The sequence below is a fragment of the Schistocerca gregaria genome, chromosome 8 (assembly GCF_023897955.1).
Source record: "Schistocerca gregaria isolate iqSchGreg1 chromosome 8, iqSchGreg1.2, whole genome shotgun sequence".
Classification (NCBI taxonomy): domain Eukaryota; kingdom Metazoa; phylum Arthropoda; class Insecta; order Orthoptera; family Acrididae; genus Schistocerca; species Schistocerca gregaria.
The window spans coordinates 116,940,672-116,956,725 of NC_064927.1; the positions used below are offsets into that span (position 1 = coordinate 116,940,672).

Sequence of the window (16,054 nt, forward strand, 5' to 3'; positions counted from 1 at the left end):
CTCGCCTCCGAGGCAGGAGCTGCAGCTGCCGGCTCGGCCTCGCGCGCCATCTTGCGGTCGGCTACTCAAGGTCTCCCAGGGCTGGGGGACGGGGAGGGGGGCGGGGGGCGAGGGGGGCGCGTCCGGCCGGCGGAACAGCCAGGCGGCGGCGGCGGCGGCGGCAGCCTGGGGTCGCGCGCGGCCAACGCGGCGGCGGCGCGCGCAGCATTCCAAGATGGCGGCGGCCGCGCCAGCGGCGGAGGAATGCAGCGCCGGAATCCGTGCTCTGCTGGGATAGTGGCCCGTCAGCGCCCCAGTAGTCGCAGCACAGCCGCCGCCGCGCTAGTTCCGCCCTCGTCTGCTCTCGCGTTTCGTCGTTTCCTTCGGCTGCACGCGCGTCCGCTACTCCTCCAGAGCGCTACAATCCGCGGACGGACGCTCGAGGTTCTCCTTCTTTGTTTTTCTGCTTGCGAGTGATTCAACTTCGCTTCGTGTTCTGTACTTTGGAAGCGACCAGCGATGTGCAGGAATTGATGTGGTCGAGTGCGGTGCCCTAGCCGGATCGGATCATGGTGAAGGGTGACCCTGCTCCCACAGCAAAATGTCGCAGAGAGACCTGTCTGAGGTGAGTAACCACTCCATCTTTTCTTTCTCCGTCGCCTGTGGACATTCCTACTGTGCCGTCAACAGTCCAACGTACCAGCAGTGGAAATATCGTGATCGGTAGAGCAGGTGTTCGTGAACAAGTTCTTTAAAAAAAACCTACAGATTCGCCTTTTTTTTATTACATATAAAAGAATAACTGTTGCTTGGCGACAAGTAGACGGTAGCGAATGTAATGCGTGTTACAAAAGTGACATCTAAGTAGTGACTCACCCATTCACAAACATTTCATAAGTGTTCCTCTTCTGTCGTATCGTTGAAATCTCCACTGTGTCATGTTACCAAAGGAAACATGTCCCGAATATTGACACACAATTGTATTGCGCAATAGAAATAAGTTTGAAAACACCTACGACTACTAAAGAGCTTTTGTTTTGTTTTAAGTTTTGACGTGTAATTAAGTTTTAGAAAGAGACAATGAGTATGCCGCAAGGAAAGCTGGAAACACACCGCAGGTTATCTCACTCGGGCGGCCGTCTCCGAACACCGAGGAATGTTGTTTTCGGAAGTCGGTAAGTCAAGACCTGGCTTTGCGTGTGTGCGTAGTAGCTGGAGAGGCGAATAACCCAGCCGTCAGCCGCCGCCTCCTCGGAATTACCCGTTCTCTTTGAGCAGCTCGCGCGATCGCTTTGAATACTGCCGTAATAACGGCTAATTGCGGATTAAGCCGACAGGGAACGCCGGCAGATAATAACTCCGATCGTGCGCAGTGTTGTCGAAAACGCTTTTCTTCCACGCACGCGCGAGCGCGCTCGCCTGTGCGTATGCGCTTGTAGTTTCTCTCTTTTTGTTTTTGTATTGTTCTTTTACTCTTTTTTTTTTCCTCCTTCATTCCCTGTGCCGCCGCCCCTGTCTCGACAGAATAAACCGCCGCCTAGAGCCGTGTCCAGTTACTCAGGATTCCTTCACGCATACTTCAATTATCAGCGTCGAATAAAACACATAATTAGAAAAAAAATCTCGTTACCCAACGGCACGAGTAATGGCTATCCTTAGTGTAACTGTTTTCGTGCACGGGCGCTTCGCTTCGTTATTAAATGGAACCCCGTCGCTGCGAGCCGCCCCGGCGTTATTACAATGGCCCGACACCCGCTCCAGAAAACGACTCGTCGTGGCGGGCAGCGGACACTCCAAATGGGCACACCCGTTCCTCGCCGGCGCGCTGCGCTGCGGTCGGCCTGGACGCCCGCTTCGAGGTTAATGGAGGAACGTAATGGTCGAGTTAATGACAAGTGGTTCAAGGTCGGTAATCGGAAAGAGAAAAAGTTCTCCCCAGGGCCGCCGCCTGCTGCAGCGCTAGCCTTGTGCATCCTTCAGAAAATCCTGCCCGCGGCCGGATCGCGTGCACCTGCGGCTTTTGAGGTGGCCCTTGTCATGCGTTTCGTGAACTGGTTCACCGGGGACGCCGTCGAAGCAGCTGCCGCAATGTGCGCCTAATGGCAAAGAGCTGTCCGCTAACGAAGGCAGCCACCTCGTTCGATGCGCACTTTGCTTTGCTCTCCATTTTTATTGCAGACACTTTTTACCGAAGCGTAAACAAGTACGAACCATCCCACACTCGTTGACGCAAGCACACTTAGTGGGAAGTACCGAGTAATACTGTAGCTCCATCTTTATCGATACTATGTTTACGTCATCTCTGACAGACAACTTGAGAAAGACTGCGACTGTTTAGATGGTATACAAATACCTTGTTGGTGCACTTCTTCTGTCATATTTATTGTTTAACTGCACCCGTTTCTGTGACCACGGCATAATTCTCATCTGCATTACGACACTTTTGCATCGTAGAATTAGCTTGTGACGTACATATGTAATGCGCATTTGGCAGATAGCTCTATGGCAGGTATGTTTCGCCTTGCACTAGTGAAGAAACTTTAGCGTTTTTTATGACACTGAAACGATTCACAGACTTTTTTACATGTTTGTGGAAGCTGTACTTCACTGCACATCTCGGCTGCACGCCCCACTCTCATTTTTCGCTTCTGCAACGTTTTGCAAGTTTTGCTGTTCAAAGATGTTAGCTGTGAGAGTGTTATGTGTACAGTTCACTGTAGCAGCGTGCAGCACAGATATGCAATAAGTACAGCTTCCACAGACATGTGGTAAAATTGTGTAAATCCTGTCATTGTAGTAGTCAACGCTTATGGTTATCCACCAGTGCAAGATGACACACCTTCCTCCTACTGTGCTGTCAACCTAAAGGACAGCGCAGGCGTATGTTGCAAGCAAATTCAATGATCCAAAGTAAACATTACACTTTTTTGCTTTGTTTAACAATTCTTAATTGTTTCTGTACGAACTACGTTTCTGGTTGTAAGTCCATTTTCAGTGAGTAACTAGTTCCAAAGATGGCAACTAAGCAACGATAAACATTTGTTAACTTATTAATTTTTTCAGATTTCGACTTAAATTATGGAAGTTCTCTTTCTTGACCATTTACTCCATGAATAAACAAACAACGAAGTAGAACTATGCACAAAGGAATTGGTGCTTATGTGGTTACCAGTTTATGAATGCTAGCACCAAGGATCTCCTCCTACGTAATAAGCTGCGACATTATCTAAGAGTGGTGATAATGGCATTTGGTCCTTCAGTATTAAATGTGTAAATAGAATATCAGTTGTTTAGTTTCTAGTGTTTCTAACTGAGTGAGTTTTGCATTCTTTCCGCCTAATGTGTAGGAGTTCCATATTAATTACTGTGGTTCTAGTTCAAGCAATTTTCAGCAAAGGCTGACCGTTCGACGCACTGCCTCTAGAAGCGTAATGTCTGCCAAGATTATTCAAAAGGAATCTTGCACAGGTCTTGAAATAGCACGCACTATACGCTATTGAAGAATTTTTCAATAGTGACTAAAGTGATAGGACAAAAGTAGTTCTTTTCTTCCATTACATACCTACTGATTGTGAACAGTTTTGGTTATATGTTATTATGGGGTCTTTAATCTCCTGTGTTTTGTGAGCCAAGAAGAGATTGACATGTTAGCGAACGGGGATAACTCTTTTAAGTTGAGAATTGATAGATTAAGTAGTTGACAAGTGTTAACTTTTGCTTGTTTTCCACTTTTATAATAAGTTGTGTAATGAAAAGTGGGCTTACAACCCGAAACTTAGGTCGTGTAACAAGGGAAAAATTTGTTTCGTGTGGTTAGCACTGTGTACAGCTTTCACCATGAACCAAGAACTGAAATCAATTAAAGAGATGTAAAATACAATCGCCGAAACGTGGCGTTAAAAATAAGTGACTGAAACAATGTACTAATAATTTTCTCTATACCAAAGTTGCGCTGTCAAGGAACATAGAAGGGACACGTATCGTGGACACCTGTGGCAGTTCTAAACATCACAGAAACTAAGGTTCGCAGGTATTACGAAACCAAGCGAACATCAACAGGAAGTACATAACAGCAATATAAACATTGTGTTTCTCGAAAGCTGATGCACTACAAGCATGGTTAGGAACAACTACCATTTAGAGCCAGTATATGTTCTTATGCCTCATCAGTAAAATAAAGCCAAGGGGCTTTCAAAATAAGTAAGAAATAGGTAATTATGACACCCGACTAAGAGAGTTTTTGAAATGCGAAGCTGTCGGCATACGTAATAGAATACAGTTTCGATTGGTTGTTCTAAAAACGTTCGACGCACTGCCTCTAGAAGCGTAATGTCTGCCAAGATTATTCAGAAGGAAACTTGCACAGGACTTGAAACAGCACCCATTATACTCTATTGACGAATTTTCAATAGTGACCAAAGTGATAGGACAAAAGTAATGTTGTTTTCTACTATTATATACCTACTTATTGTGAATAGTTTTCATTATATGTCATTATAAAAATTTGTAACTACTTATATGAACGTACGTATGTAAGTTGTGGGCAGGTAGAACTAGTAATAAAGCAATTAAAAATTGTAAGTTGCGAGTGGAGTTCGTAAAAAAATGTGCCGTGTTTATGTGTATTCTGAGCGCATAGGACAGGATAGATACCATGAAAATAACAATGGAAAGCTGTATAATAATGTAAAGAAGGACCCACAGAATCTAAAATTCTAGAATGTAAGAACCAAATAAAAATGTCCGCTAATAATGGCAGAAAGATGATGTAACAAAACAGACGTACCCCAATCCCTATAATTTAGTATGAAAACACAGCTGCTGATGCAGGTTCAAAACTTTACGATCATTATTCATAAACATTTCGTGATATCGAAACGAGATTTTCGACAAGTGGCAGCACACAGCTGAGAAAGTATTTTGGTTACCGAGATACGGATGCAACTGTGACTTGTGTAACTGGAAATAACAGCGCGATTGTGTACTTTGTTTCCGAGGTCTAAGATTTCAATTTTATGAAGCCAATAACCTGAAGGCTAATGTAAAAAATAAAAGATACATTAACCGCTCTCAGCGGTGGTATTCGTCAAAATTCATAATGACTGCGCACTTATTTAAGAATTTGTTAGTAAGCGTTCCAAGGACGAGTATGCGAGCATTTTAGATTTGTAACTGATACATGTATCAAATGTATACAAACCACTGTAACCAGTCACTTTTTTTCATTATCTGGCTATGCATCTTAAGAAACTGCTCTTCCATTATCAAGACAACTCAGTTGAACTAATCTAAAATGAGTCTTAAATTTCAAGAGTTCGGCAGTTGATATGTACAAATATCTGTAAACAGTAATATTTTTATGTTCCACTAGGCGTGTCAGAAAATTAAGCTTTCACTGCCAGGACAACTCAGTTACAATTAACCTGAAATGTACATTCAGTTTTGTGAGTTACCCTCCAGTGACCAGATTTAACTTTTAAGTACGCTTGCCACATCACCCGTTACACCTGTTTGTGAGAAAAAAGACCATCTAGATCACTAAATAAATTTCTTTCTCTATTACGATGTTTCGGCTACTGTTATCGCTAGATATTAAAACAGTTTCAAAACTTTCAATCTGCGAAACAAGGTTCAGCGTCAGTATTAAAACCTATACCTTGACATTGAACCTTGTTTCGCAATTTGAGTTTTTTGATATCTGACGATTATAGTAGCTGCACAGCGTAACAAGGAAAGAAATATGTTTAGCTATCTGTACGGCTTTTCCACAAAATATTCGCAATTCAATAGCATAGATTTGTTTCCTTTATTAATACGTTCCCCATTTGTTAAGGGAATTATTACGTGAAACCTGCAATAATAACATAAAGGAATAGTCACAGATATTCGCGTTTTTCAATTGAACATCCAGCAACTTTGCGAAAGGAAGCATGCTGTGACACATCCGATGTCAATAAACGCACTGAAGATGTTCGCAAAAGAAGTTGAGATATTCGCTAAATGTAAGAAAGAAGTCTGCGTATGAAATGGCGTTTCAACCTTGTTATCCAATATTTACACGTGTTGCGCAGTCAGGTTGCAGCATTCTCTGCTTATTTTAGCAAGATGTTTTCTAGGAAGCATTGACATGTGTCGTTTTATACCACTTTTGAAGGTATATTGAATGGCTTTATGAAAACACATACACAACTGGCCATTAAAATTACGACACCAAGAAGAAATGCAGATGATAATCGGGTATTCATTGGACAAATATATTATAGTAGAACTGACATGTGATTACATTTTCATGCAATTTGGGTGCATAGATCCTGAGAAATCAGTACACAGAACAACCACCTCTGGTCGTAATAACGGCCTTGATAAGCCTGGGCATTGAGTCAAACAGAGCTTGGATGGCGTGTACAGGTACAGCTGCCCATGCAGCTTCAACACGATACCACAGTTCATCCAGAGTAGTGACTGGCGTATTGTGACGAGGCCACCATTGACCAGACGTTTTCAATTAGTGAGAGATCTGGAGAATGTGCTGGGCAGGACAGCAGTCGAACATTTTCTGTATTCAGAAAGGCCCGTACAGGACCTGCAACATGCGATCGTGCGTTATCCTGCTGAAGTGTAGGGTTTCGCAAGGATCGAATGAAGGGTAGAGGCACGGGTCGTAACACATCTGAAATGTAACGTCCACTGTTCAAGGTGCCGTCAATGCGAAAAAGAGGTGACCGAGACATGTAATCAATGACACCCCATACCATCACGTCAGGTAATACGTCAGTATGGCGATGACGAATACACGCTTCCAATGTGCGTTCACCGCGATGTCGCCAAAGACGGATGCGACCATCATGATTCTTTAAACAGAACCTGGATTCAGCCGAAAAAATTACGTTTGGTGATTCGTGCACCCAGGTTCATCGTTGAGTACACCATCGCTGGCGCTTCTGTCTGTGATACAGCGTCAAGGGTAACCGCAGCCATGGTCTCCGAGTTGATAGTCCATTCTGCAGCAAACGTCGTCGAACTGTTCGTGCAGACGATTGTTGCCTTGCAAACGCCCCATCTTTTGACTCAGGGATCGAGACGTGGCTGCACGATCCGTTACAGCCATGCGCATGAGATGCCTGTCATCTCGACTGCTAGTGATACGAGGCCGTTGGGATCCAACACGGCGTTCCGTATTACCCTCCTGAACCCACCGATTCCATATTCTGCTAACAGTCATTGGATCTCGACCAACGCGAGCAACAATGTTGGGATACGATAAACCGCAATCGCGATAGGCTACAATCCGACCTTTATCAAAGTCGGAAACGTGAGGGTACGCATTCCTCCTCCTTACACGAGGCATCACAACAACGTTTCACCAGGCAACGTCGGTCAACTGCTGTTTGTGTATGAGAAATCGGTTGGAAACTTTGCTCATGTCAGCATGTTGTAGGTGTGGCGCCAACCTTGTGTGAATGCATGAAAAGCTAATCATTTGCATATCACAGCATCTTCTTCCTGTCGGTTAAATTTCGCGTCGGTAGCACTTCATCTTCATGGTGTAGCAATTTTAATTGCCAGCAGTGTAGTTTAATTTAACAGAACATACTTGCCGTCTATTTCGATAAGCAATAAAAGTATGGATGTTCCAAAGCGAAGATACTTCAGGCAGAGTTCTCTTGGACTAAGAGTGAACTTTGTGACAGCACAGAGAAACTTCAGAATATGCCACCAGCGGATTGAAAGAACTGAACATAAACGGAGTAAAGGAGTTTCTTGATTTTACGTTCTCCTGACAGTATAGGTTATTCACTCGTTTCTTCCAAAGATCGTGAATATGAAACCTCCTAAGATCTCCATATAACTTGAGCCCTACTAGTGAAATGTTGGGCTTTATGACTATTTTAACAATCTCGGAGCATAAATTGTCAGTTTTACAAGACAGTTGTATCACAAGCATTACGAATTTTTTAGGCAAGACCGACACTTGGGCACAACTTGTCTTAATGAAGCACTTAAATAGTGAGTGTAAAACTATTCTGATATCCCACACATTCCGGTTCAATAGCAAACTGCAACAAACATTCAGACAGGAACACTGCAAACCTCATTATGATGGTTCCGTGCGTAAAGTTCATTCACATGCCATTTAAACTGTACCAAAACCATAGTTAACGGTACGTCTGTGACTCAAGGAAACCATGTCAGGCATCTGGTGTACACGTATATGGCTTTAACGGTTTTCTAGAGACAAATTGCTGGCAAACGTGAATGGAATGATTTAACCCTTTCAGACCTCAATTTCTTCTTGAAGAAAGAAAATTTTTCTTTATGAGGTAATGCTTTTAAGTGATTTTCTTGTGATTTGAGATTAAAGATTTACACTAAAATATGCATTCGTTTTCAAAACATATTTTGTAAACTTGGCTTTATTTTATGGAGTAAAATGACTAATTAAGAAGTATTCTGTATTGTAATAAATAATAAAATGATCACTCAATAATTACCATGCAAGATAACAATAACAGTATTCAATTATGCATCAGAACATAGCGAACTAACCACATCCATGTATTCCGGTGGTCACGAGCTGCTGCGCACTTCTAAACTAATTTGCTGATATTTTCATAGTGATGCCCGACAGTTGGCAGCACTTTTGCATTGTGCAAAAGGTTGAAGATTCACAAATGTGTACCTCAGGTTTCCATTGGGAAAAAATGCTTCTCTTGCAGCTAAGGCACATTAAAAGTTCATGTACACAATTGTAGCCAGAGGGTCTGAAATGTTAAGAAGAATCTGACAAGTTACACTTATGATTTAAACCTTTAGAAAGAGTTTTCAACAGTGTGTTCGGCTGTGTTAATATCCTAATTGAAGAACAAAAGATGTAAACACAGAATCCTCAAAACGTCAGATACAGCAAATTAGAATACACGATCCAGTCACGTTAATGCGACCACCGACTATCTTCGACGTCGACGTGTAGCAACCACTCACAGACGGCAGATGACGGCACCAGTAGTGAAGGGTATATAAAACGTGTCGAGTGAAAGCGAGAGGAAATTCAGTCGTTGTAATGTGTAAGCTGAGCGATTTTATTGAGGTCAAAATGAGCATGATCATTGGCTTTCAGACCGAGAGTGAAAACTTTTCCGAAATGGCTAAGTTTGTAAATTATTCGCGTATTGCCGTATTCAAACTATACCCTACATGGCAGAACGGAGCTGTCCAAACCGGCTCAGAGGCAACTTGATGCATCCGAGCCTTACGTGACAGGGGCTAGCGACGGCTGCGGAGACGTGTACGGGCGAACAGGCCGCCCCGATGAACCACGGGAATGACAACAATGTCTCCTGAACGACCGTTCAGCGAACGCTGCTCCGGGTAGGCCTCTTGAGCAGGCGCCTGGTTCAGCCCCCACGCCGACTGCTTTTCACCAGCGACGGAGGCTGGAATTTGCACGCCAGAGCGCACCAGGACGTCCACTGAGTGGCAACAAGTGGCCTTATCAGATGAATCACATTTTATGCTCCATCGGAAAGATGGCCTTTGGCATGTAAGGCCTTGCAACAATCTTCGAAAGGGTCTAGGTCGACTAAGGGAATATTATCTTCGGGGAAATTTCGTGGTGGCCGGCCAGTGTGGCCGAGCGGTTCTAGGCGCTTCAGTCTGGAACCACGCGACCCCTATGGTCGCAGGTTCGAATCCTGCCTCGGGCATGGATGTGTGTGATGTCCTTAGGTTAGTTAGGTTCAAGTAGTTCTAAGTTTTAGGGGACTGATGACCTCAGATGTTAAGTCCCATAGTGCTCAGAACCCTTTGAACCATATTTCGTGGTCTTCTTCTAAATGATCTCGCCATTCTGGAACGCACACTGGATTAGCACAAGTATGCATCTACCCTTGTGGAAATTTTTTGGAGATTTATGGTAACTCCTATGGGACCAAACTGCTATGGACATCGGTCCCTAAGCTTAAACACTATTTAATCTAACTTAAATTAACTTACACTAAGGACAACACACGCATCCATGCCCGAGGGAGGACTCGAACCTCCGATGGTGGCAGCCACTCGATCCGTGCAAGGGCCCCTAGACCGCGCGGCTACCCCGTGCGACCAATGAAAAGATAATTAAATCAAGACCGTAAGCTGTTGAAAGGCGTTGAAATACATCAACGGGGACAGTTGACAATGTGTGTCCCGACCGGGACTCGAACCCGGTATCTCCTCCCTACATGGTAGACGAACTATCCATCTGAGCCACCGAGGGCACAGAGGACAGCGCGATTGCAGGGACTTATTATCCCCTGCACGCTCCCCGTGAGACCCACATCCCCAATATCCGCACACTACATTCGTAGTGCCCCTACCCATTACACTCATGACTCCCGGCAGACAATCTTACCGAGTCCCATAAGTGTTCGGGAAAAGCGTGTGCATCCAGCACAGAAGAAGGTAAATGGCCGGTTAGCCTTAACTATATGGAGATGATATCTGTTCTTTCGGACATGTCCGAAAGAACACATACCATCTTCATATACTTATGGACCAAGTTCATGCCCACATGCTTTCCTCCGCACATGACATCTATCAACGTGTCACATAGCTCACAGTGTACATGCCTCGTTCGAAGAGTACTAGCATAATTTTACCGTACTTTACTGGCTACCGAACTCCCTGCGTTTAAACACAATTGACAAACTGTGGGACCACCTCGAAAAAGTTTGTTTGCGGGCAGTCGCAGAAAGTATGTGCAACCCAGCGTCACTCCAATGCGTGTATATAAGCACCTACTTGCAGGCAAGGGGTTTTTTGTGCCATTCGAACGGTAAGTTTTTGATCGCCCCTTATAGATTAACAGGTTGATGTTGTGTTCTTGACTTCCGGAAGCATTAGATGCAGTTCTGCACTGTCATTCGGAGCAGATTTATGACTGGATTCGGAACTTGGTTGAAAAAGCAACTCGACACGTTGTTCTTAACGAAACCAAATCGACAGATTTTCCAAAGTAGCACAGGGCGTGTGATACACGGACGTCGCTGTTTGTAATTCATATTAATGAAGACGATAGAGCAATGCCAGAAGACTGTAGTGAAATGCTGAATGACTTGCAGAGGATCAGTGAGTAGTGTAATAAATGTAACGTATTGTACATAAATAAGGGACGAGATCAATTTGACCCATAGAGCGCATATTATTTCTGACGAAAGCAGTCTGGAAGATGAACTTTCCCACTTACAAAGAGTATGTACACAGCAAATACAGAAGGCACTGAAAATGCAACCGAAAGAGGCCACAAAGAAAGTAGAAGAAGACGAAGAAACCTTTAAATCGATGGCCTTCCTGTCATATGTGGGTAGCCTCTCATCAAAATAGGACGGATTCTCAGCAGACACAAAGTAAAAGTGATTTTCCGTCCTCCACTCAAGACAGCTGCACTCGTGGGCTCCGTCAAAAATCATTTGCTGCTCCTAAAATCTGGAATTTACAAAATTCCATGTGAATGTGGCCTTTCTTACATTGGACAGACAACTCGTACTGTCCAAGAAAGTTGTACAGAACACCGGGGGTACACACGACTTTTACAACCTAACAAGTTGACAGTGGCAGAGCACTGTATTGAGACTGGTCTGCGTATGTTGTATGACAACGTCAAAAATTTTGGCAACTACGTAATCTTTTTGGGACTTGATAGTGAAGGAGGCAATTGGGATTCACTTTGCGACGAATTTAATTAATAGAGATAATGGTATCAACCTTGATACATCATGCAATCCGGCACTTGGTGTAATAAACTCACAAAGATGTTGTTACAGTGAAGATACAATGATAATCGACATGCCAACACAGATCGACTGCGGAGTCATAGATGTAACTCGCGCATTGTGCACGTCTCTGCCGACGACCAAAGTCTGGTGCGTTTGCATCTGTGGACCGGCCATGTGGCCGAGCGGTTCTAGGCGCTACAGTCTGGAACCGCGCGACCGCTACGGTCGCAGGTTCGAATCCTGCCTCGGGCATGCATGTGTGTGATTTCCTTAGGTTGGTTAGGTTTAAGTAGTTCTAAGTTCTAGCGGACTGAAGGCCTCAGAAGTTAAGACCCATAATGCTCAGAGCCATTTGCATCTGTGGCCGCATGAATAGGTGAGCGGTACACTACTATAAAGGAACGGAGCGAGCAATGGAGCGGCAGTCTTGCGGCTCACTCTGAAGATGGCTGAACGTCATACAGCCGAAATATTAGAAGAAGAAGAAGAAGAAGAAGGAGAATTGTTGCGGTTGCACACCCGAAACTTAATGGAACATATCAATTACTATACGGTTACAGTACACTGGAAACGATACTACAGTAAAATATCTGGGAATAACCACCTGGAGCGACATAAGTAGAAGGAACACGTATGAAGGATATGTAATTACGCCACGAGGGAAGTGACTGACGAGACTCTTGCTTCTCCGATTCTTGAGTACTGTTCGTCTGTGGATGTCTTACTAAGTTGGGTTAATGGAGGATACACAGAGGTGTGCGAAAAAAAGGGAACCTTATACCATTCTTCCGGAGAAGTAGAGGCAAGGTCAGGTAACGATGATGTAGATGGACAGCGCTCACACACCATTCTCTCCAGAGCAGACCAAGTCTCCATACTATTGAGACTGGCAACTGCGGTGGCCAGGGTAGAGGCGACAACTCATCCTCGTGCTCACAAAATATCTGTTCTGGACGATGCGTAACATGGTTTCTGTCTCTTTGCAACCCAGCAACACCACTGAGGGACAAACACGGTGCCAAGGGATGGACCCGATCAGCCAAAATGGTCACATAATCTTTGGCACTGATATGACCTCGCAGGTAACGGTAGCGCCCATGAAATACCACGATATGGCTCTCCAAATCATCACCGATGACTCGCCACGTTTTACTCCTGAGACGTAAACTCGGCCAGATGATAGAGACTTAACAGGATTCATCCGAACAAATGACATTCCTCCATTGCTCCACAGTCACTTTTTTTTGACCTCGGCACCTCATTCCCTGTTACTAGAATTTACCTGACTGATGAGTGGAGTGATTTTGGGATTCCATCCCGCTCTGCAATTCCCAGCGTATGGAGCCCGCCCGCTTTGTGTTGTGTTGATGCTGACAGAGTTCTCGGGGACGACATTCAGTTCTGCAGTGACTTCTGCAGCTGTCGCCCCCCCCCCCCCCCCCATATTTTTCGTCACTGTCCTCTTCAATGGCCGTCCGCAGCAAACACTTCGACTATTGCTTACCGAAGCAACAACAATTTGCCCACGTTTGATGCAGTGAGCTCGTACATGAAGCACGGCCACTACACAGAACACTGTTCTTACCAAGACTGACGCTTGTAACGCATTGAGGAAACTGAAAATAAAACGGCTGCAGGCTTGGGTAGCAACTGCATTTATGTTCAAGCGTACATTACCCCGCGGTGTTGCCTTATTTCTTTTTATCTAACCGCTGTAGAAGATCGAAGAAAGAGTGGCACTTTACGTAACGGTACCGCTTGATAACTGAGAGAGCGTTACGTGTACGATCAACAGCCTACAGTGGCAGACGGTATTAAGAATGTTGCTGCTGTGACAGACACTGGACTGGAAAGCTGGAGATCAATAGATCACCTTCCGGCCGTTCAGCTCTAGCATTTCTGTGATTTTTTCCTAAACAATTTAAGGCGTTGACCCGGCTGGTCACTTCGGAAAGCACGCTGATAGTGTTCTTCACCATCCTCCCCAACCAGAATTTGTGAGCAGTCTCCAGTGACGTCAACGGTAAGTGAAACCCTAATCTTCCTTCCTTCCTCTTTATTGCCACTTTTCCTTCGATCAGTCTTTTTTCCATAGTATTCATCACAATAGCACCCAAAGTAGACAGATACACTATTCGCAGTACATTTCGGGAACGCCATTGCCTTAGTTCGGTCACAGCAATCACGAGTGATGGGTACAGGTACACAAGCTGTTAACGTTTTTGTTGTTGTTGTCTTCAACTTGAAGATTGATTTTTGGCCGGCCGCTGTCACCGAGCGGTTTTTGGCGCTCCAGTCTGGAACCGCGCGACCGCTACGGTCGCAGGTTCGAATACTGCCTCGGGCATGGCTCTGTGTGATGTCCTTAGGTTAGTTAGGTTTAAGTAGTTCTAAGTTCTAGGGGACTGATGACCACAGCAGTTGAGTCCCATAGTGCTCAGAGCCATTTTTTTTGTCTCCTTATCTTTCTTTACTGCTTGCACAATATACAGATTAAATAACGTTGAGGTTATGACATAATTCTGTCTCAATCTTCCCCCCTCCCCCTTAAACACTAATTCCATTTCAGGTCCTTCGGAGCTTAAAACTACTGTCTGCTTTCCGTACAAGTTGTAGATAAATCCTTTCACTTGCTGTTTTTCCTACCTACTGCCTTCGGAATTTCAGACAATATTTCGCTCACCATTATCTTGCCGTTACAAGATTATATACAACTGCGTAATTTGGGACAGACAAATAGTAATGTTATGCTTGCCGCACCGCATGTTATCGTACCTGAAAGATAAACGCAGTTGTGCTTCATTCTGAAAACTGCACTGAGACTTTCGCTGTAGCTGCAGCAGCTTCTGTGCTGGATTTCCATTTTCATATATCTGTCAGCGATATTGGTGAACGCCCTCGACGACCACGCTGCGAAAACATGACCGCAGTGAACACACGACGTGATGTGCGCTGTACTATGCGTTCGACAACAGGATATCTTACGTGTAGTTGTTCGCCGTCGGTTCCTGTTTGCGTTGTGGGCTCGGTTCAGATTACGCCATCCATAAATGATTGTGAGATATTTATGATGTTGGTTATTTGAAAAAAAAAAAAAAACATATAGTCCTTACATGCCACAGTCAGAAGGGAACGTGTTCGGTCGGTAGTACGCAGCTGTACATTCCGATAAGATCGCATGGAATGTGTTCACTGTGACAATGTACCAACTGCAGGATTCGCGCTGGACTGGACTCTAAACATCCAAAGCGCTTACAACGAGAGGGAGTGTGAAGATTAAATAATAAAAACATGCCAGTATACTGACTGGTAGTACATACATTCCGGGAATATACTACTCTGGTTGAAATCGTTATTAATAACACTTATTTTCAGTCGTCTGATTGGTTTGTTGAGGCCCGGCACGAATATCTTTTCAGTGCCCGCCCCTTCAGCTCAGACTAGCTCTTCTACCCAACGTCTTCAATTATTGTTGAATATATTACTGTCTCTGTGTTCCTCTGCAGTTTTTGCCTTCTATGAGTCTGCGCCAGCTTGCAAGAATCATGTGAGTTACCCCTTGATGTTTTAACACAAGCCCTATCGTCCTGTCACTCCTTCTTGTCGCTGGTTTCCATATGTTCCTATCTTTGGCGAATCTGCGGAGAACCTCCACATCTGTTACCAGTCCATTTAATTTCCAACATTCTTCTGTAACACCATGTCTCAAACGCTTCGAGCCTCTTTTTTCCGATTTTCATACAGTCCACAGTCACACTACTAAACAATGATGAGCTCCAAACGTAAACAGTCAAAAATTTCTGTCTCAGATTGAGACCTATATTTAATACTAGCAGACTTCTTTTGGCGAGGAAGTGGGTCTTCGCCCGCGCTAGTTCGGTTTTTATGTCCTCCATGCATAGTCCCTCATGTGCTATTTTGCTTCCAAGACAGCAGAATTCCTTAACTTCGTCTACTTCATGGTCCCTAATTTTGATGTTCAGTTTGTGGCTGATATCGTTTCTGCCAACACTAATTACTTTCGTCTTTCTGCACTTTACTCTCAATCTACATTCTGTACTCATTAAACTGTCCATTCCATTCAACAGTTCCTGTAATAATTATTCTTGTTCTCTTTCACTGCGGATAGCAATGCCACCAGCATATCCAATCACTGATGTCCTTTCAACTACTGCTGAACTATTCCTTTATTTTCGTTACAGCTTCTTCGGCGATTGAATAGTAGGGGGGGGGGGGGGGGGGGGAGGGGGAGGGGGGAGACTTCATCCTTGTCTTAAACTCTAGTTTACATCACCTGTCCTTCCCTAGAGTTTGAACCTATT

At 44.3% G+C, this 16,054-nt stretch overlaps 1 protein-coding gene across 1 annotated transcript in view; it reads left to right on the plus strand.

The window, feature by feature from the left end:
* The first annotated feature begins 206 nt into the window (after positions 1-206).
* Positions 207-16,054, plus strand: part of LOC126284232 (tetratricopeptide repeat protein 28) — a 778,784-nt gene continuing 762,936 nt past the window's right edge. Inside the window, exon 1 of the mRNA XM_049983010.1 lies at positions 207-604. Coding sequence (XP_049838967.1) covers positions 581-604 — 24 coding nt within the window. The 5' untranslated portion in view covers positions 207-580. The remainder of the gene's footprint in view (positions 605-16,054) is intronic.